Below are 22984 nucleotides of genomic sequence, written 5' to 3' on the forward strand. Positions count from 1 at the left end.
CAGCCAAGTTTCGAAAGAAAAATCGATGTTGATGCTATTTTAAATTCAAATATAAAAGCAAACATTTATTGTTAACTTACAAGGTAAAGGCGAATAAAATATTCTTGAACTTTCACGATATGCCAGACTAACTACTTTCAAGACTTCCATTTGTAATACCCAGTTTGCTAAGCAAACTTATTATCTCGCTGTTGGTTCTCATGACAGCCATCACTTCCTGTTGCTGCTGCTGCATGACCCTTAACCGATTCCGCTCCTCAATCTTGGCCAGCTGGTTATTGTTGTTGATTGTCTTTGTGTCCACATCCAAATTTAGTTCCGACTTTACATGATACAACTCATCCCGTATGCCATTCAACTTTCTTTCGCAATCGCGCACGTCTTTCTCCAAAATTTGAGTTTTAAGGTAGACGGTCTGAGCCAATTTATACCAATCTGCCAGGCACTCTGCGATTTGCGCTACTGTTGGATTTACATTATCCAAGAGCAAGGCCTTAATGCGTTTACCATTGTGATCCACTTTAATCTTCTCCAAGGCATGGAACTGTTCATCGTTGTAGGTCAGTGTGCGCGTAGCACGATCTCGGAGCAAGTGCTGCCAGGAGTCCCTCAGCCTTTCTACGAGATACTTGGCCTGGGCACTGGCTCTGGTCTTACAAGGACACTTCTTTCCGTGCATGGAGGAGGTCCATTGATCGCTGGGTAAGAAATCGATAACGTATTGGTATTATAACTTATACAAAGCTTATTTCTACAAAACCCACTTAAGTTCGTCATCTATCACAAAATGTTTGTGCATCTGTGAGATCACATCCGCGGCACCATCAAAGTCGCTTTTGACATTTTCCAAGGCATTCAGCAGGGTCTTTATCTCCTGATCTCCTTTAGTCTTAAATAATACCAATACGGGTTAAAAAATTTATTTTGCACAGGGAGCACTAGCCGCTTACCACTCTGGCCATGCTCTGCACCACATCTGCATAATCAATCACAGTGGAAAGCAAGTTGTCAAAGCTCTCAGTTTTTCTTAAATTTAAGTTAATTTATATTTAAATCAAATTAATTGTTTTTTTTACTTACTTTAATAGTAGAGTGATTGTGGTCACTAGCATCTCTATAAAGTGCTCCACTCCCTTTTTAATAAGAATATCCATGGTAGTAAAGATGTCCACGCGTCTTTTGCATTCATGACCAACGCTACAAGCGGACTTGGCCAGACTGGCGTCATTCTCCACTGAAACATTGGGAGGAAACACTGGGAACTTGGGGAGATCTAGTTGCTGAGGCAACTGAACATTATTGTCATCATTGCTGTAAAGGAATATTGGCTGCTCTGTTGTGGTGGCAGGGAATGCCTTAGCTAGAACATGGAAATAGTGTGTTAATCATTATTATCTTTAAAATGAACCGACTCACCTATCGTTCGTGGAGTAACCTTTTTCTCCAGATGCTCGTTGTTGAACAAAAGGATCTGCTTCTCCAGCGGTACCTCGGTTTGCAGAAAAATACGCTCTCGGAAGTTGTCAATTTGCTCGTCTGGCTCCAGGAAAACTTCCACCGAACTAGTGCGATTGGTGAAGAACACATGAATGACTCGCTTTCGGAGGATAAGCGTCACCTCATGGAAGAACCGATCGAACGACCAGGTTTTCTCCCTATTCTCCTCCAGAAGACCTGCTAGAAGAGGAGTCACCAGGGTTTTCAGTCCCTGTGAGAGATGGGCGTGCGGTGGCAACGTAGTTGACCATTCAATTGGTCCATTTTCGGATAGCTGAGTGCCGGAAATCACTCCAGAAGCCTTTTTGGTGGTGATTTGGTGCATAGTCTCTCGGTTTTTCCTTCCACCAAAAGGTCTAAAAGGCAGATTGCCGGTGGCCACATGGTAGAGTGTGACCCCAATTGACCACAAATCCACATTGGCGGTGAATGATCGTTGGATTGACTTCCTGAGAACAGCGCGCTCGTAGAGATCGGGATGTAGATACTCTTCTGTGCCATATAGGGAGGCAAATGGCTGATTATCCTCCAGTTCTCTGGCAGCACCAAAATCCGTAAGCTTGTAGATGGTTTGTCCGTCTTCCGAGATAAACTTCATTATGTTTCCGGGTTTGAGATCGCGATGCACTAGCTTGTTATCCCGCAAGTGCTTCATTCCGGCGCACAAGTGTTCCAACACCAGTAGGAACTCATGTTCTGGCAGACCGTAAGAGTTTTCAGGATCGTCCAGGATGTTAAAGAGACTTCCGCCGGTGCAAAGCTCCATTACGATCACCTTGCCACGTCCCTCCTGATCCTCCTCAATCGCTAGCAGCTTTACTATGTTTTCGTGGTTGACCTTCTTTAGGGCCTCGAATTCCCGCATCTGGACATCCGCCGGTCGCATGTGACTGTAGGGATTAAAGGTCTTCACCGCCACCGATTCGCCGGTGATCTTGTTGACCCCCTAAAAGCAGCAGAGGATAATTCGAAAGGAAAGTGAGTCAGGTTGGAAATTCAAAACACCGTAAGCCACACTAACCTGGAACACGGAACCGGTGGCTCCCTTTCCCAAGACACTGGTTGTGCACCACACATAGCTCACGGACCCGCGCAGGAAGGACATTTCGTGGCTGTATTCCTCCTATTCCTTTATTATTTTGATATAAGTAATGTCCCTCGATTGTGACAAACAAAAACACTGGTAAGGAAGGTCTATCGATAATACGATACTATTGCACCCAAGCTCAGGTTTATTTTTGAACTTTTTATTGAAAAAATAAATCTTTTTTTTATTTTGTTTGTTAGTTTTAGTTTAACACGTTATAACACATATCTCTTACGGAGTTCATTTATTGTAGATTTAAAAAATACTTATAGTTCGCGTATAGCTGGTGTAGACGATAGGAAGTACTGTGACTGTTTCACCCGATATCTGCTACTTCGATAGCATGTCTGTTGATTGCACGGCCACCTCTAGTTTTTTGTTATTTTACGTGCGCGTTGACATTTTTGCAGCGCTTTTTAATTTATTATTATTATTTAAACTAACTCAGAATGAAGTTAGGTGCGTGCTAGACCCGAGATCAATATCGATCGGAAAATAACACTGAATCCATGACAAAAGCTTAGGACCAACGGTACACGTACTGTTTGGCGACCGCGAGCTGGTTTGTTCGGGAGAATTGTAAATTAGCCAATTCGGCTCTAGCCACAGTTTAGTTAAGTTAAAGCGACTAAAACGATGCACATGAGGCTGCACTTGGTGCGCTTTATGTTCATAAATCTGCTGCTGAGGTGAGCTGACACAGATACTTTCCATACCTATATGGAGTGATTTCTAAGGGGAGTTTTCCGGTTGCAGCTGCTGTTTCTGGTTGTACGACAATGTGGCAGCTGCAGATCCACAAATCCAAAGCAACGATGGCGGCTCAGCCAAGGATGCAGCTCGGAAGAGTCACATAGATCCGGAGGAACCGGAAGCGCCTCCAAAGCCGGAACCTCCGCCCCCGCCACTCTACGACGGAGATGGAGTTCTGTTGCCCACTCCACATGATGGCGCGCCCATCGTTCCCACATCCTCCTCCTCCGCGGGGCCTCAAACTGGCAATCGGCCAATATCCGGGGACACGTCAGTGCCTGTGAAAGAGCAGCCCGAGCTATCTGACCAGCAGCGTGCGAATAGCCATAGTGAATATGTTAGTGAAATCGATATAGCTGCTGATGTAGGTGACGCGTCCTCATCCACCGCCCAAGTGCCAAATAATCAATTAAATTATAATAAGCGTGGTAGTGCCGGAAAAGTGCATAGTTTTAGTGAATCGCAGCAATTAGAGCAACCAAAGCAATTGGAGAAGGAGGGGCCGGCGCCGGGCCAGCCGCAATCACCGGAGCTGCAGGAACAACAACCACCGCAGGCGAAAGAAAGGTGAGTGGTTTATTGATCCCACACTCGCGGCCAACGTAGTAGTGGTTATATAAGCCCCTAGTTTGGTGCTGGGATATATTAGAATCCATATTATCCATTTAATCCATATAATATGTCATATTCGCCGTGACTAAATCAGTCAGTTTGTGATTAGTAGTAGATTTTTGAAAAAGATTATTTCATTTTGGAGATAAATTTATAGATAGGTGAAAAATCACAAATTTTTTTTTTATTTAGTTTTAAGCGTTCCTATTTTAAGGTTCACCACTGCTCTTTGTATACCTGTGTATGTACTTGACTTAAGAGCAACTGTGTTTTTGCCGATAAGTTCTTATGACGCGCTGACGTGCCTTCAATTGTCGTTTCCACGGGAAGTACTTCCCACTGGCGTAATTTTGGTTATTATTACGAAAGTATGTTCCGATCGACGTGTGTTCCGATTTACTTGAACTTAAACATGAATTAGGGCTACAAGAAAAGCCCGTCCAAATTTATTTAGAATGCAAAGAAGGCAACTGATGGAAAATACAGAGGCATAAAAATGTAGCAAAAAGATGTTCTGGACCTGATAGAAATTGAATGTTGTTTCAACTATATAGTCTTAAACAGATGAAATTCTTAGGCACTAGCCGTCATCTACATACAACTGGCGCTGTTATCAGCTGTACTAGAGCTATAGCCTTTTATATAGGGGCTCATATTCTAAAATTCCCACATGAATCTTATCAGCACTCCGGGCTTGTTGTTGTCACGTCTTGAGGTTGTGGGCACGATTTAGGTCCGCTCCCATGCTGCAGCCTACCAACATCTGGATGAGATCAAAGATGCCTTTCACTCACCTGCTCGCTGGCAAGGTCACAGCAAAATACTTTGCTGGCGCTTTGCTTTTGTTACCTATAAATAGAACTGTCCAACAATATGATTATCGACGGGCTACGATACTATCCGCCAGCGAAGTGGCACATTTGAGCTTCTTCTACCTTTGCCCAGTTTTTCTCGGATTTCTGTTTACTTGCACGCGACAGTGTCTCGTCGTTAATCTTTGTGACTGCGTTTGCAAATTGTTTTCTCGTACACCATTCATATTATAGTAGTGGTATGTACTTATGTACATACATACATCTGTCTGTATGCCAACCACATGCATTTGTTTACGTTTCATTGATAAAACTGACTTGGAAGTGCAGTAATTGCTGGGAGCTACGTAACTGGGGTTTATTATTAGATGATTTCTGGCGCCACACACGTATCAAGTTCTAAACTTCGGTCTAGTTTGGGTTTACGTGCATCCTCATCGTTGGATTGTAGAATATAAACTTGACTTGGAAAGGTGTTAACTGATATCTCATATTTGCTTTGTTGATGACTTTGCAAATCTGGAATGTTTTTCCTTAAAATATATGATTGATTTGGTCTCAAGACGAATGATTTACTTACTAATGAAATGCGCTTTTTAGATATATTTAAAAATGTGTATGTAACGTGGTCTATAGAAATTCCTTTTGCCAATTTAAGTGCTTACATAGCCCTCGGCTTACTGCGTTTTAGCAGTTAAACCGACATGTACTAAAATATTTGAAATAATAACTCATTCGCGGGCATTTTGCATCTTGGGGCCAAACTATATGTGAATTATATTGGAAACTGTCTCTGTCCAGACGTGATCGCCTAGCACCCGGACCCAACGCCATTTCCATACCCACCGATTCCAATTCCAATTCCAATGCAGCTCTAGTGCTCCGGCGATCTCCCACGCGTTGTCTTGTCACAATGCCTTTTGCCGGTAATTTGCTTTACAGTTTTTCAATTTATTTTCCCCTCCGTGAGTGTACTTTCTAAATGCCTCCTCCGCCAGTCAGTCTGGGCCTATCTACTGGTGGCCGGCCATTTCATACATCCCAATAAGTGCAAAAAATGCGAAGCTTCGGCTTACGACTCGCAGGCACTGTGTCTTGCACAAGTGCCAAGAAAATAATAAGATAAGACGAAGGCCCCCTTCTTCGATTTGGAGACTGAAATATACACGCTGTTCACTTTAGTGCCTTCAAATACCACATCCACCAATAGTGATGTACCACGATATAATAATACAAAATGTTAAAACTCTTCAAGGTGCATTATAATTAATTCGGCTATAAACTTGAAAGAGTTCGAAATGGCCAGAATTTCCACCGCAGTTTCCTTCAAGTGTATTATTTCCCAGCGCCAGCCTTTTCAAAAGCACCCCCTTCCCCCCCCAGTACGTGGTATCCAGTCGCCAACGCTTACTCGCAGATCCTTTAAAGGCCTCGTTGGACACATTTCCATATCGTCCGCAACTCGGATTTTAGTGTGCCGCTTAATCGAGGGTGGTAAAAGTGTTAAATGGGATCGAATCAGAGCTGGCTTCGATTTGATGTCATGTTTGTGTCTGGCCGGCCCCGTAAATGGCTTTATCTGTACGAATTTACTTTCATTTTTTGCATTTTTCGTTAACAATTTTCGCCAGCACCTCCTGAAAGACAGACATAAATAAAGTTTTCAGCCGCGGCGGTAGCACGCAGCCGACAGAATAAAAATCCATGTTGGCCTTCCAGACATCTCACACATTTGCTGCTGGAGACTGTATATACTTGTAGACCTGTATATGGTTTGCATTTGGCAGGTGATCGGCGGCGGATCTTTCGCCGGCCGGGGCCTTACTTTCACTTTCGACGCGAAGGACTCTCTAAAGAGTTTTTACTATTTGGGCTTTCAAATGCATCATGATCTTGGTGCGCGTAATCACACTTGGCAAAGGCCATTATCATGTGTGTAAGTACGCCCAGTTACACAGAGGGAAGTTTCTCATCATCTTCCCGGCATCAAAGACGTATGTATCTTTCCATAGCGTGTTCTCATAATGTTTGGTAGTTGTGTGTTGAAAAATGCAATTGCACCCGTTTGACGAAAATCGATTTTGATAATATATGTAATTTTCGAATTTTATATTTCCGAGAGTCTCCATTTTCTCCCTGTGTCCCGTGGACTTTCCCAGATCGTTCGCAGATCGTTCACGGCGATCAGGCAAATGGCACTTATGCAAATGTCTCGGACTTACAGCTCCGGAGGATTATTATAAAGATATAGATAAAACCGCCAGCGCCGATCTGCTGTCAATGATCGCTCAACGATCCGCACGAACAATCCTCTCCCACGACAAAATGAAATGATCGATCTTATCGCCTAGCCTCAATGTCCAAATACTTAATTGATTGTGAGCGTGCGCCCATTGACTTTCGTCAATCAATTTGATCGCGATCGCTGATCGTTGATCGTTGATCGCCAGGTGACCGCCGATTACTGATCTCGTCCAGCTGCATTGATTAAGCCGCTGTCGTACGCCTTCACCTGTCTTTCGTGGGCATTCCTCTCGCATTTTTCCCTCTTGTTTTTATATTTTACTTTGTTTCATTTAGTTAGGCGCCTCTCTAATAAAAATCGGTAAAACAAAAAACTCACGATCGACGCAAAGAGAGGGCCTGTGAAAACTGTGAAAAGCCGGTTTCTGCCGACGTTTTTCTCTCATCTCTTTTTGCTCGGCTTGCTCTGGTCTCTTGCATTTGTTATTTGTTACTGATTATCTGGCCGAAAAGCCGGTGGTGGCAGGTGGTGGAGGAGTAGGGACCCCAGACGTAGACGTAGACGTAGACGTGTAGACGTTTTGGCATCTCACGGAGTGAAAAATGCACGAGACGCGTAGGTGTCAAACTGGGAAATGGAGGCTAAAGGGGAGGGGCAAGGCAGCTGCCGCCGCTACTTTGAGTTATTATACGTTTTTTGTTGTTAAACAAATTAATTCGAAATTCTTCAGTGGAAACTGAGTAAACTGTTTGTTTGGTTGCACTTTTGATGTAGGTTTATTGAGCTGTGGGGGAATTGGTGGAAAAATATTCGTACGAGTGGGAGGTACATAATTGAATTTCCCTAATAGTTGAATTGGAAAAATAAAATGATGCTTGATCTTATCTAATTTGAATTTATAACGTGCTTTAGCAGGTGTTTTTTAAATGTTTCCTTCTTCTGTTTTAGAAACCAAGGGGCTTAATTCATTGTGCGATTATTTATTTTCAAAACTTGTCAGTTTCCAAAATACAAACACAAACATCTACATTGCCACGAGCAAGCTGTGCCACAAGCACAACAAGCAGCCCAATCTAAACTGCCGATCGAGGATCTGGGCAGCAAATCCTAACACCAAGTTCAATTGCCTTGCTGGGGCCCAAACTTTAACCTGGAATCCACCCTCTGAGGCACGTAGAGAAAAATCCTCGTTCAATCCCCAGCTGCCATTTCTACTTTCTTCTGCAGCTTGGAGACCCTCTACCGATTTTCCAGCTTCCCCATCCTCATCCCCTTCTCCGCCGTCGCTGGCCTCCCACTTGACGGACTGATGGCTCTGCCAATACTTCAACCACTTAACAACTCGTGTGTATGTCTAGCGTCTTAGGGTACACGAAGAGAAGTTATCAACCATATCATAATATTTAATAATAATATTTTTAGTACTTATGATGTGATAAATGCGTAAATTGTATTTTGTTTTGCAATCAAAACCCATCTACATGAATTGTTTATCTTAATCTCAAACCGATGAGTTACTGGATTATAAGCCAACTAATTACATACTTTTACTTTCAAGAGGATTGACAGGTTTACAAAATGTATTTCTTCATTTACAAAATATTTACAGATTATCGTGAAAAGTAGGCATAAATAGGCACTATAAACAAAATAGGAAATGGACGGGTAGACAAGTACAATTTTTGATAAAATATATACTTATAAGTATATAAGTAAACTTGATACAGTCTACTTACATATGATCCATCCTTGTTTGAATCGAAACTTTTGTCTGTGCGAGCATCACTTATTCTTACCTAGCTAAAAGGGTGTTTTTGTTAGACTTAAATTAATTCATTTGTGTATTTCTTCCCGTGCACAGTCTCTGACTTTGTTACTGCTGTTGTTACTGCAGTTGGTTTTGCATTTGCCATGGCTCATTGTGTAAGCGCCGAGGGTTCAAAAGCACTTTCGCGTTACAAGTGTTTATCTTTCAATGGCTGTGCTGCGGCAAGTGCAGCAGCATAGAAATAGCAAGTGCCTGCAATTGCAGTTGCAAGTGCAACATGGACAAGCGATGCTGCTGCATCGCTGCAGTTGGCATCGTTCAATTCAATTGACACTTTTGGCCCGCGTAACCTTTTTGCCGTGTTGCACAAAAGGAGTCAAAACAAATTGCTGAACACACACGCATCAAAGACAATCGGCGGCACTGAGTCGGCTGTGTCTTTCACCCAGGCACATTTGATTTTATAGACCTTATTTGCTTGGCCAACAGTGCAATCTGTCTGTGCCCACGTTGCTAGTTTACGATTAACAATTTCACTTTCCGTTGCACTTGCAATTATGCTCGGCCAAATATTTGCTCATATTTATTGGCCCGATGTCTCTGTCCATCCAGCCATCCAGCCATCGATCGCTATCGCCGATCATAAACTATATAACCCAGTCTCCCGGCACACCGTAAACATTTTACGTTCATACAGCGTTTCATTTGCATGAGGACATATGCCAGATCTGGGCCTGGCCCACGCCGAATGCTAATGGTCCTGGCCGGCCAACAGATTTAGACATAAACCTGTCACATGGCGGAGCCAAGACCTCGACCGGCGGGCTTCCTGTGCAGGAGGCACTGGCATCGGAATCGGGTTCGGGATCGGGGAGCCATTGTGGGGGCTAAAGCCGTTTCCGACACCTTTTGCCACCCAAATGCAGCTGTGCCCCGGGCAAGGAACACACGGCACCATCTATACGGCCCACAAAAATGCTTTGGGAAAATCTATTTTTCCTGGCTGCCTGCCGGGTGGGTGGAAGTGGCCTGAGTCCGGCTAGGAAAACGTGTATAAAATAAAATTGAAGTGACTTTCCCAATCGGTATTTTTATTATGGCGAATAATATATATTTATTTTACAGCTCTTTATACTCCCAATCTAAATTCAGCCAACATATGTGTCTGGAAAGCTTTCTGGTGTCTTTCATTAAAACTATAGTGGCTTGAATATAATGCCAATTAATACCATAGTTTATTTCTCACAGTCGTCCTTTTCCTAAAAATGGTTTTGCAATTTAATTTTCTCTCTTAAATGTCAAATTACATTTCATTTGTAGATAATATTAGATTAGATTTGAATTTTTTCTCATTAGTGAGTAGCTTAAATAATACATTTTTTGCAAAAATCGAAAGTATTCGGATTGGGATTTGTTTATTACCCGACCCTCTCACTAGCAATACATGGACATAAGCGCAACTACCTCGAGAAGTGGTCTTTAAAAAATGATCTACTCGCACCTAAGCGCATTTGAAGCATTGCCACTTTTAGGGGCTTTCCTTTCTGGCCATCAATTGGGTGTTTTGGAGGCAGCACACACAGAGGCGTTAGTTTCTTCCGAAGATGGAAGGGGGAACCTGGGCGACAAGTTTGCCGGCAAAATGCAGCCGCTACTTCTCACCTGCAAGTGCAGGCCGATCCGAGATGATTGCGAGATGTCGAAGTGGATGTGGATGGATGTGGATGCCACGAGTGCTGAGGTAATGCTCTCCGCCCGACTCATGCTCTCTGAGTATCCAATCTTGTAGTGCCTCTTTGAGCCAGAGCTTGTTGGCCCGATATGACGCTCTCCGAGATGTGGCGGCAAATATATCTGCACACTTGGACCACAATTACCTAGAGCCGACTCCGTAATACGTTCAGTTCTCATTTCGATTTCCAGTGGTGCGATCGTGTGCACCGCTACCACGCCGGTGGTGCCACCTCATCCTCATCCTCCCGTCGTTGGGTGCTTGGGATCGCGAGTCGGAGTCGGATTCACTATCTAGTATCCTCGTTATCCTTGTGAGCGATCGCGTTCGCGTTGTGCGTGTAAATGTGCCTGCAGTGCACTTTTTCCCACGACCCTTGATTTAGTTTGGAATTGAAAAGTAATTGCCGACTCAGAGAGAGAAGAAATCAATATGTGATTTCGATATACAATTTTGTACGTCATAGTCCGTTCCCACTTTTGACAGAGTAACTGGTCCTAAACGAAACTTTTTATTTTAGTCCCAAGAGCAGGACAACGCTTTAAATTTAATTAGTACATCCTTTGTAAGGATTTTTTATTCAATTATTTAGTACGAAAGTAGTCCCACAAATAGTACAAAATGCATTTCGTTAGATAAACCATAATTAGCGCGTATTAATATATTTTCTCTGTGTGTCACAAAGTGTCAAGAAAGTCCTTGTAAGGACCAAGAATCACACCTGAGATCCACATTAAATACTCCCCATTTATCCTGAAAAAGAGTTCAGGCCAAATAGTAAGCATGAATAGTAGCTCTTAATTGCAATTATTTCCGCCAACACCGTCGGTTTGCCAAGCGGCAATATTGATTGAGACTTTGGCTCAGTTAATGTTTGTTTGATATGCCAACCGGATACCCATTAGGCCGAACTGGCTCCAAATGTTTATAATTCAGTTAGTTCATCAAATCACTATTTGTAGCCACTCTGAACTGTGCAAATTTTTGCGGAGAGCAAACAGGAGTCTTTGGATTTGGGAGGAACAAACACTAGATGCTCGATCTATAGTAATTGTAAATGGGTAAACACACCCACTGTTGAAATATTCAGTTTTTATTTTCAACGATATATTATGCGTGCGTGAGACATTTCAATGCTGTCCCAGAATAAACGCAAAAGATATTAAAAATATTTCAACCCATAATTCTTGGCAGCAGTACAGACAAGATCTATGTTTATAGAGAAACTGAAACCACAATTAAAATTAATTTTTCGTATTACTGGTTGATTGTGTTTAGACTTCACACAATTTTGTTTCTGGGTTACCACTTTGTGCTGAACCTGAAGTTAATAATTTACATAATCGGTAATATTCTTTAGATATTCTTTTAAATAAGTCATCAATAAGTAAAGAAACATACGACTAGATGATTGATATAGTCATTAAAAGTCATGAATAGTTACACAATAAATGATATGATAGTAGTGCCGGCATTTCTCTTTAAATGCGATCGACAAGTATAAATCTGTTTTCAGCGAGAGTTCGGCCCGAAGTGCTGGGTTTATAAAATATTTTCACTTTTTGCACTCCTTAAAAACTGAAGCACTTTTCGCATCGTTGCTGGAACATGTTGCGTTTAATAATTTATTCAAAACTCAGCAGAGAAGAAAAGCCAGAAATTCCTGACCAACGTGTAGACAACTTGGTTAAAAAGTATCAAGAAAAGCGCAACTGCCGGAACGGGCTAGGCTAACCCAAAATTCCTTACATGGCTTGACTTACTGCCCAGGCAGACAGTTTGAATACCTAACTCTGCGCTTTTGTTCAGACAAGTCGTAAATATATGTACAGCCAGCTGGAGAGTTTGGTGGGCGTTGCGTTGTTGACAAGACTCGCGGCGCAGGCCAATAATTATTACAGAATTCTTGCTTATAGGAGGTGAATTTGCATATGTCGGGCCGACTCGAATGGGGGACGCATTTAACACTTTTTGCAGCACCCATTTGATGCACTTTTACAAAATGCCGAGAGAAAGAGGAACTAACAGTTGCCCATTTCGGTTAATTAGCTCGGGACCTTTAAACGAAAAAGTGCAATGAGCTAGGTAAACTGCTTGGCCGATGGACACTCTCCGGTTTATTATGCAATAAAAGTGCATACAAATGTGCGCTAATTGTAGCATGCCGCCCCTTTTTCTCGAGTCACTTTGGTCGTGACGCTTCGAGAGATTCGAGTTCGAGGTGGGCCAAGTCCACTCAAAAGGTTAGTTTTTCATCACACCACGGCTGTGACATCAAGTTTCCGCTATAAGGCATTGAAGACGAGCTGTCTGTCCTTGTAACAAGTTGGGTTTTTATTTTGAGTTATTGATATACATTGATACAATAATTCATAATACCCAATTGAGACTACAAAGTCAACACTTTTTATTTGCTCCGGTCAGTTACTTTTTTCCTTGCAATTGCATTTGGTTTGTTTTGCAGCCTTATTTGTATTTGCATTTGATTATGTGAAGAGCATGAATCATTTTCGTTTTGCATGCATTTGTATTTTTGGGCATACTACTACCTGTTGTTGCTCACAGTGTGATAATCGATTCCTTTGCAAAACAATGCTGTGCTACGCATTAGCTACGTATCGAATTCAAATAGTACAAATGGGGTTTTTAAATTATACAAGCTACTTATCGTTGAAGTTAACGGGACGAAATAGGGTTTTTTTGTTAACTCATTAAGGTCCCCTTATTTTGAAGACAGACATGTCCATTTTAATTTAAAAATATCTGATCAAGATAGGAGCAGACTAGGCAAACAAGTTTCATTGTTTCATTCAATATATTCGTATTTATTCTTGGCTCGAAATCCACCTTTAATTCTTGTGACGAAAGTGGAAAATTCTAAAGAAAGACGGAAAAGTTAATCTCGTGCATAAGGAAACAGGAAATGCGCATTCTTAAAGGCAACCAAGAGTGGCAGAAATGACAGAACATATTCCTACAATTAATATACATACTATAGCGCGTGAAAAACGCATTTAAAAAATATATTCAGGTCCGTAAAGTCGCAAATATATTACATTTTCAATGTTAAAGGCAGCCAGTGACAAAGAAATGCATATAAAATCTGATTATATCTACCAGAATTATATACTCCTTTCACGTTCTCAACTTGACATAGTTTGATCCGATTATTTACAAACCGTCAACGCCCCCAATAATGTTTTAAATTAGGGTTTTGACACAATTTCTATTTTCACGCAATTTCTATTTTCCTTGAAAGGCATTTATAATGAGCCATTTATAGTATACTATATCTTTTCAATTCGCTTAATTAGTTCTATGGCTACAGCATTCAGCCTGTTCGATTTTCTTTGACACAGGTATTCTGAAGTCTTTTTTAGACAAACATTCAACATAATTGCAAAACTGCACTGAATATTTTACAAAAGTGCAAAGTGCAAAAGTGAAGTTACAAAAGTGAAAAGGAGGAAAATATATGTTTCTATTTATAAACTGGTTCTTTCAAAATATGAATTGACTCTGAGATTTGAAAGCTTTTTAAACTGTGCATTTGTTTATTGTTGTGTGTTATTTTAATATTTCTCGGCAAGATCATGTCAAGTAATAAATAAGCGATTCTTATCGAGACCGCCTTTAAATGTGGATTATTGGAATCGCTGTGCGACGTGTGGGTTTTTACCATACCTTTTTAAGTTCGCCTGACGTTATTCACAGCTGTTGGTGTTTTGCTTCCACAAAGTTAAGTAAAACAAAACGTTCTCATTGTGAGCTAGAGTGCTTGCTTTCATATTTACATACTCTGCACCTCCGTCAGTCGAGTTCTATGGCTTGCTCCAGATATTTACTTCGCGGTAATCAGCTGGTAGAGATTCCAACGTGGCTTGTATCTGGGTTCTCGGTTGGCGGATGCAGACGGATGGGTGTTAGAATACGGCAGGGTCACAGCTGTAGTTGCTAGATCAAGCCATACGTATTTAAGCAAATAAATTATTACCCGCTATTAGAGCCTCAAATATGAATGTAAGAAAAATGCTGCTACAGTTCGTTATGAAGTTCATTTGCTGTGAGTTGAAAAAGCTGAAAACCAACCTGACGATGTTTCTAATATTCTTCTGGATTATATGGTTCTCCCAAATAATAGCCATATCAACGGTGTTCATGAGGTGGGATATTGACCTAATGGCCCCCAAAAAGCCAAAACAGACACTCATTTAAATATTGATTTCCCAATTTTCATTCATCTTTTAGCATTCCGGAGATAATTACTGAGCTGCCAACGGTAACAATAACAGAGCTGCCGCTGGATCGAGTTAAGAACCGCCTGGATTCGGTAATCCTTGACGCGACCCTGGACACAGCGGGAAACCATAGCGATGAGGAGCAACATCGCCAGCAGCCACCTCCTCAGGACCAGCCCATGCAACTGTTGGAGGCTGACGAGGAAGTTCCTCAAAAAGGCAAGACATCTTAATTCTCTTATACCTTTCAGAGCCAGAATTTGACTACGAGATTTTAACTCTCAATTTATCTAATTCTAGATGAGCAAATACCGAAGATAAACGATCCCGGAGGAGGCATAGAAGTGGAAAGAATAGCCACACAAGAAGCTACGACCGTAGGCGTAACCCAAGAGAGCAGTGAGGAGTTGCAGCCTGGATCAACTGCATTCAATGAGACAGGGGGCACGGCTAACCTTACGAAAGCCAGCGAGGAAGTGCCCATGCCAGTGTTTTCCGAGTGGGCGCAAAAGCAAATGGAGGCGGAGGCCAGCAGAGAGCAGGCCATGGAGTTGGAGCAGCAGGTGGTAAATAAGTCCGCCCAACGCAAGAACAACACTGGATCTTCCAATGGAAAACTGCCTACGCTTAAGCTGCGCTCCAAGAACTACGCCTCGCCGGATTGCGGAGCCAAGATAATCGCTCACAATTCCGAGTCCAAGCATACGGAGGCTGTGCTAACCCAATCAACCGATGAGTACATGTTGAGTACTTGCGAAAGTCGGATTTGGTTTGTGGTGGAGCTCTGTGAGGCCATTCAGGCGCAGAAGGTGGACGTGGCCAACTATGAGCTTTTCAGTTCGTCCCCCAAAAACTTTACGGTGGCCGTTTCGAAAAGATTCCCCACCCGAGACTGGAGCAATGTGGGACGCTTTGCTGCAGAGGACAAGCGAACAATTCAGACTTTTGAGCTTCATCCTCACTTATTTGGAAAATTCGTTCGCGTTGAAATCACATCGCATTACGCCAATGAGCACTTTTGCCCGCTGTCGTTGTTCCGAGTGTTTGGCACCTCCGAGTACGAGGCTTTCGAAACTGAAATCCGACCAAGCGATGACCTTGACGATTTCTACGATGACTACGGAGCTCAAGAACAGAAGGCAGCCGTTGGCAGTGGTGGCAATATCTTTCAAAGCGCCTCGGATGCTGTGATGCAAATGGTGAAGAAAGCTGCAGAGGTTCTGGTCAAGCCCACAAAGGCTCTTAAATGGTCAGCGGAATCTGTGCTCTGTCAAACGCCAGCATTTGAAGCTTACAGCTGTAGCAATTGTAATATTACACTGGTAGAAAGAATTAACAGACTTTTGTCCTGCCAGTTTCATCAGCTGCAGGCTCTCCTCAGTCTTAGTCGCTTACGGTCAGATCTTGTCCACAGTCGCATGTGCCAGGAGGAGTTCGGGATAAGCCTCATGGGTTCGGATTTCACTAGTAAAATGGGCAAGGAACAGAGCTATTTCCTTAGTATGTTGCCAGCGGAACACATTGGAGCCATGTGTAAACTGATCCAGGCGGAGCAGAATGTAACTGACCAACACCATTCAAAGGCGCCATCTCCGATGCAACACGTCAGCTCACCAGAATCAGTGCAGGACAACGCCACTGCTTCGGGTATTCGTCAAGATTGTGACAGCAATAAGGAACGCCAGCCGAGAACGCCCATAAGGGAGCCCCTTACACCCAGTCTTGAGGTTGTGGTGCCCGAGATAAGCCAAGAAGTGCCTTCAATGGAGGACCTGTCGCCGACCTCCAGCGAAAAAGCGTCCACAACAAACTCCACGCCTGCCGACGTGAACATATTCAATGTGCCGTCGGAATCTGAGGAAGCGGTGGTCAAAGTACAGCTCCCTCCAGAGCCAACACTTCCAACCACTTTGGAGCCCAGCGATGTAGAATCATTCACTGACACTCCTAGCACAAATGCACCCCCGACCTCTGGAGAAGCTTCTGTGAACGGAGATCTGGGCATGGAGGAGGGTAATCCTGCTAACTGGGAGGGCATTGACAACCTACTGACCACTACGGTGGCTTCGATAACCGCTGGGGGAGGTGCAGCTGCCGCTGCAGCTGCCGTGGTGAATGGAAACGGCAACATCGGAGGAGCTGGTCTTGTCGGAGCAGGAGGACCAGCCATTGTATCCAGTGTTAATATGCAACAGAAGCTGACGAATGGAGCCCAGTCGGAGAGTGTGTTCATTAGGCTCTCCAATCGCATAAAGGTGAGTGACTCTAGCTCCCTGTTTTAAGTGGGTTTTCGCCCATTGATGTGCGTCATCAGTTGAAGAGGCAAACATAGACATAGGCATAGAAGAAACGTCATAATCTGTTTCTAATTAAGAAAAAAAATTACTTCCTTGCATAGGGCTTAAACCAGAACTAGCTTGGTAACCGACTAATATAACCTATACTCGGCTTCCTACTCCATCTCCTCTGAATTGTTTATAGTCAACTTGCGTGCTGGCTGCTCATTACCAGCGGCATCCACTTCCCGATTTGGACTCCGTCCAAGGACTGTGCGGTGGTTCATCCTTGTAACAATTTTGCCAGCCAACTCGCTACCTTGCCGACCGACGTCATCAATATACATATGCGAATCCATTCGAAACCCTAACAAAGCTACACATAAAAAATTCACATGAAATGCTAAATACTGGTATTATCAAATGAATCTGCCTACCTTTTTTTTAGAAGAATCTGGGGTAAAAAGTGATAACTGGATACTAATGGTGTTTTGAAATGCCTTCATAGTTTTGCTGGTTAAATTTTGAAATATTTGTTTAATTGATTAAATAATATCTGCTTCATACTAACTATTTCTCCCCGTGTTCCTCCAACAACATTCGCTAAACACTGTCGTTCACTGGTCTTCTGTCTTCCGTAGGCGCTCGAACGAAACATGTCGCTTTCTGGACAATATCTGGAGGAGCTCTCGAGGCGCTACAAGAAGCAAGTGGAAGAGCTACAGCAGACGCTGACACAACAGACGCTCACGGTGCGCCAATTGGAGGATCAAAGCAGGCGGTACGTAGAGCAGGAGCAGCTGTACCAGCAGCACAGCGCGGAGTTGGCCGGCGAGGTGAGGGCGTTGTCCTACCAGGTGCAGGCCTGCATCCTGGTCATTATCATTGTGGGCACCTGTATCTTCCTGATGCTCGTCCTGGGCACTGTCTACTATCGCAAGCTGCGACGCCAGCAACACCAGTTACTGAAGAAGGACCAGGCTGGCCATCCACCTGTGGCTGCAAAACCCAAATTGGATCGTCGTAAGTCCTATGAGCAGATGCCAAATCAAACCACACCCAAGCAACGGCGTCCAAGCGAGGAGGCTATGCTCATTCTAAAGGAGTGTGGGGACAGCAACATGCATGAGCAGGATCCCCCAAACCGGCAGCGCAAAATTTCCGTTTGCTATGGCAGTAACAATAACATAGCCGCCAATATGCTGATTGCTAACACGAACGGCGGTGCGATTGTCCGAAATTCTCTGCACAGGCGAAAGGGAGCCAAGCACTCGTGGCACAACAGTCTGGATACCACGGAGACCTCATGGGGCGAGCAAACGGACAAGTTCTTTGATGTGGGTAAGTACTGGCTTGAAGAACCCTGGAATAAATTCAAATGTAAACGAGAAATCTTCTTTGCAGAAACCCTTAAAAGCACAAAGCAAAGCTCCGGTAAGGCGGGCAAGAAGAAATCCCATCAGCAACTAAAACCATTGGGTCTTAAACGCCAGGAATCCGCGCCAGCCACCAATACGCCTGATCTGCAAGCTGAAGAACCAGCTACGCAGAGCGACTTTGACGAAAGCCTAATGCTTGACGATGATGATCTAGCTAACTTTATTCCCACCAGCGATTTGGCCTACAATGAGTTTATGCCAGAAGGACCCTCGGGCTACCAGATTGTGGACACAGTTGACGGAAAACCAGCCAAAGAGCAAGGCACCAAGAAATCGAGACGCCTGTCCTCGCCGGCTTTCTTTAAGTCGCCTTTTAGCAAAAGCAAAAACAAGGGCTACAGCTTTAATGGCGTCAAAAACAGCCATTCTGTTCACGAGCCCACATCCTGGGAGTGGTACCGCCTCAAGCGAAGCGAAAAGCACCAGCAACAGCAGCAGGCGAAGCTGGCCAGCAAGAGTCTGCCCAGCCCTAGCCTGGACAGTTCGTCGCTGTCGGAGGTCAACTTTCCACTTAGCTCCAGCACCGTCACACAGAATTCCTTTCGGATACTGGGCGAGGCCATTCTGTCCTCTGGGGAGGGACGCATCACCCCCAATGGGAATGGCAACGCAACGTCCGGTGTTCTGGCAAGCAGCAGTAGTGGAAGTGGCAGTGGAGGCAGCACCACCTCATCCACCACTAAGAAGAAGCAGCGCGCCCTTAACAACCTCTTTCGCAAGGCCTTTGATTTTTAACTAGAACCCAGTGCTTCGACTTAGTTAACGTTTTTAAGTTTGCGCATATTGTACATTTTCTTATGGATTCGGAGAAAACCTGTTGGGTTTGTATTTTGATAAATTGTTTGTACAAACAATTATTTTTTGCGGATTTTGGAGAGGTCTGTAAAGTAAAGAACAAGTGAGAGTTCCTTTTTTGTTGCAGAGAAATGCAAATGACTGTTAAGTGAAAAACAACAAATTTAAGTAAAGTACTTATATATTTTGTAGTATGCTTGCTTGCGTAAGGTAAAACAGCCTAGGTTAATTATGTATGTATATTCCAAGCCTCGTCATTCTTGCTACATTCACCCAATCCCACAATAATCTACTTTAAGTGATGAACGAAACATTTGCAAGTTATTGCCACACATTTAGTTTGTTATTCCTAGCAATTTCTACATACAATTAGTTAATAGTTTAGTCGTTATTTATAATTAAATACAATTAACATTTATTTAAAAACGTAAATTGTCTTTGCTAATGGTTCTACGTAAAAGATTATATTTTCAATTCACTGAGGAACTCTGCCACCTCAAGGGCGTCTTCACTAGCCAGCTTTGTCTCCTTGACGGCACTATTCAACCCTCGACCAGCGGTTCCCATGTTCTTCTTCCACTGCTCGACAGTTTTGTACTTTTCATCGTTGGCACAATATATAATCTCGTTGATGTCTTCCTCTAGTTTATAGCTGCACACAGCAGGGAAGACTTTGTGCAGATTGTTGAGGGCTTCAGTACGAAGGCTCTCATCACGACACACGAGATTTAACATAAAGAGACCTTTCGGACCAATAATCTCCTTTATGTGCTGCAGAATCTTCGTAGCTAGAAAGCTTTGAGGCGGACAACTCATTCCTAGACTGAGATCCTTGCTGTCTACATCAAACAACACGGCATCAAAGTGGATATCTAAACGGATATGCATTACAATAATAAAATTATTTTTTTTAAGAGTTTAATAGGTTATTACCTTCATTACGGCATCGCTCCACGAAATCCAAACCATCGTCGATAACCACATGAAAGCGTGTGTCCTGCTTGAGCTCAAAGTACTGCTCAGCCACCTCCAACATTATTGGATCAATTTCCACGGCCGTAATTCTAGCTTGCCTGAAGGGATATAAACATTTGAATAGGAGTACAATTGTTAAACTGTATACAACATACGGCAAAGCGGCGTGAAGAAAGCTGCACAGGCCACCGCCTCCCAAGCCGATAACGAGAACATCCTTTTTCACCTCCCTTTTGGGATTTTGCACTGTTGTGGCCAGTTGGACACCCACGGACATGTACAAATGATGCTGGCAAGCTAGGTAACCGAAGTCGATCTTCCTGCGCTCCTTTTTGCCTTTTATTTTGACTGCAACAAAATATGTGCAGTAACATAACCACATTATAGCTAGATATATTTACCTGTTTTAACTAAGGCTTCCGACTGCACAACAAACTGATTGCTGAGAAAAATAAGGCGTCGCAGGGTTTTGCCATTGGCCTCCACTTCCTCTATACGAAAATCTCCTGATATCTTAGAGAACCCACAAATGAGTGTCTCCCTTTTGCCCACATCGGATCCAAGAGATAGATACGGTATCTGCTCACTGAGTCCGGTTGGCGATAGGTTCCTAATGCTGTCGGCCAACTCTAGTTTGACTTCGTCCAAGGTACTGTAAACCTGATCCCGATGAAGGGTAACCACAGCCAGTCGCTGGAAGTTGGCGGAGTCTTGGAGCTTTTTTCGCCCAACAGGCGTAGAAAAAAGCCACTCTACCTCTCTTCCCTGAGGAACAATAAACGCCGCGTATTTTCCCAGGCCGCGAGCCGGCGGCTTATCTAGTATGTGAATAGTATAACGAGGGGTTTGCTCTGATGGCCGGTGTAGATCCATGATCACCTCATTGTGCCCAGCTATGTTAGATCTGGCTAGACCGTTGCAAACCAAAGCGGCTTTTTGGACAGAGGAAACTGCGTTATTAAGCTCGGAGACTGAGGTGAATCTTTGCATCTTGTCGTTGCCGAAACCAAATTCGAGTATCTACAAGAAATCTAAATTGTAATAGGAATGCAAAAAGTTATTGCCGTAGGCGTCTACTCACAGGCATTGGAAGGCTCTTAAATTTAGTAGCGACAACTACGAAAACAGGCAGTGTCAAGGCATCATCGGCATTCTTCTCTTTGTTGGCCTGTTCAACCCCCAAGCAGTGAACAATCCTTAGCATGCAATTGTGCTTGGGCAGGAACTCCAGTAGGAAATTGAGGATGTGCTCTTGCAGTAGAGAGATACCCACATAGCGACCACCATTCCTGATATATAAACGAAGAAATTGGATACCTTCGATTTAAGACTGTGCACATTGCCCACCTCATAGTTCTAAGTATTTCCTTGAAATAGTTTTCCACCACCAGTCTCGTTTCAGGTTCATCATCTGCAAATAGAGCATCCAGCGTTCCCTTGTCCAAGGACACCGAAAAGCTTTCATCCGGGAATGTCATTGCTGTCGCGTCCATTTGCAGAAACTTCATATCTGGACGGGTTTTGGCATTCAGTTCCAGCATTTTCTTGACAGCGATGGGAGATATATCTATGTTTGTAATATCCCTGAGGAAAAATGTAGAATACCAAGCGGAAGTTATTCATAGTGCTAAGATCTATTATTAAGTAATAACAAGAGGGAACGCTATAGTCGAGTTCCCCGACTATCTGATACCCGTTACTCAGCTAGTGGAATTGCGAAGCAGAGTCAACACTGACAGTTTTTGGCGGCTTGTTGGCGTTAGAGTAGGCGTGGCAAAAAGTTTTTTGGTAGATAGATTTGTACAAGACTAATACAAAAATTAAAAAATATCAAAACCTTTTTCAAAAGTGTGGGCGTGGCAGTTTTGGGCGTTAGAGTGGGCGTGGCAACATGAATCGACAAACTTGCGCTGCGTCTATGTCCCTGGAGTCTGTATGCTTAATTTCAACTTTCTAGCTTTTGTAGTTCCTGAGATCTCGACGTTCATACGGACGGACAGACGGACATGGCCAGATCGACTCGGCTACTGATCCTGATCAAGAATATATATACTTTATATGGTCGGAATCGCTTCCTTCTGCCTGTTACATACTTTTCAACGAATCTAGTATACCCTTTTACTCTACGAGTAACGGGTATAAAAATTGAAGAGGATAGTTTTACTCCTTACCGAAACCCGGTGTCGTACATATCCATACTCAATTTGGAATTACCGCATCCCAGCATTAGAATTCTATCCGACGGCTTGATATATTTGTGGATCTGATCGCACAACTCCAGATATTCGCCGTACCTTTGGAATTAGAACGTTTAGTTGTGCAAAAAACACATGTTGCTCGAGCGCTTCCCTTTCCCAAGAAGTCCCGACCATGGTAGCTCCCATTTACATACCACTCAAAGGCCTTCTCACCGCGCTTCTTGAAGAACTCATTCCAGTAATCGGTCTGTGCGAATTCCTCGCGAGTCTTGGGCAGTAAATTCATGGTTTCAACAACTATTAAAAGGAGGCAAAATATAAACAATAAAGCGGCAAAATGTGATTGTTCAGGGCATTGCCATTCAAATTGATGGGCAGACAGCAGTGTGCCCGGAGCCAAAAAGTATCGGTATCGGTATCGAAGGCTAGATTTAAATAGCAAATTTTGTAATTGTACCCATTTATTAAATGTAGGAAAAAGTTTTTAAATTTACTATTTTTGGAGGAAAATAGGTTTTGTATTTTATATTTGGTACTAATATCTCACATCTCAACAC

General features: G+C 43.2%; 3 protein-coding genes across 4 annotated transcripts; 1 reads left to right on the forward strand and 2 right to left on the reverse strand.

The window, feature by feature from the left end:
* Positions 1 to 44: 44 nt before the first annotated feature.
* Positions 45 to 2696, reverse strand: LOC122613535 (serine/threonine-protein kinase TBK1). Its single transcript, XM_043787749.1, has 6 exons — positions 2519 to 2696; positions 1417 to 2443; positions 1081 to 1360; positions 951 to 1026; positions 765 to 889; positions 45 to 698 (listed from the first exon to the last, which is right to left on the reverse strand). The coding sequence occupies exons 1-6, from the start codon at positions 2600 to 2602 to the stop codon at positions 128 to 130; spliced, it is 2163 nt and encodes a 720-aa protein (XP_043643684.1). The 5' UTR covers positions 2603 to 2696; the 3' UTR covers positions 45 to 127.
* A 261-nt stretch (positions 2697 to 2957) lies between these two features.
* Positions 2958 to 19680, forward strand: LOC122612607. 2 transcript variants are annotated; one of them, XM_043786339.1, is made up of 6 exons: positions 2958 to 3273; positions 3341 to 3904; positions 14755 to 14963; positions 15045 to 16999; positions 17662 to 18361; positions 18425 to 19680. In XM_043786339.1, the coding sequence occupies exons 1-6, from the start codon at positions 3221 to 3223 to the stop codon at positions 19192 to 19194; spliced, it is 4251 nt and encodes a 1416-aa protein (XP_043642274.1). In that variant the 5' UTR covers positions 2958 to 3220; the 3' UTR covers positions 19195 to 19680. The 2 variants fall into 2 exon arrangements, with proteins under 2 accessions (XP_043642274.1, XP_043642276.1); XM_043786341.1 differs by lacking the exons at positions 2958 to 3273; positions 3341 to 3904 and adding an exon at positions 14521 to 14669.
* A 24-nt stretch (positions 19681 to 19704) lies between these two features.
* LOC122612608 (eEF1A lysine and N-terminal methyltransferase homolog) lies at positions 19705 to 22805 on the reverse strand. The gene is made up of 8 exons (XM_043786342.1): positions 22622 to 22805; positions 22401 to 22523; positions 21577 to 21813; positions 21311 to 21518; positions 20631 to 21249; positions 20385 to 20577; positions 20188 to 20327; positions 19705 to 20126 (listed from the first exon to the last, which is right to left on the reverse strand). The coding sequence occupies exons 1-8, from the start codon at positions 22711 to 22713 to the stop codon at positions 19717 to 19719; spliced, it is 2022 nt and encodes a 673-aa protein (XP_043642277.1). The 5' UTR covers positions 22714 to 22805; the 3' UTR covers positions 19705 to 19716.
* Between the last annotated feature and the right edge of the window lie 179 nt (positions 22806 to 22984).

The sequence above is a fragment of the Drosophila teissieri genome, chromosome 2R, assembly GCF_016746235.2.
Source record: "Drosophila teissieri strain GT53w chromosome 2R, Prin_Dtei_1.1, whole genome shotgun sequence".
NCBI lineage: Eukaryota > Metazoa > Arthropoda > Insecta > Diptera > Drosophilidae > Drosophila > Drosophila teissieri.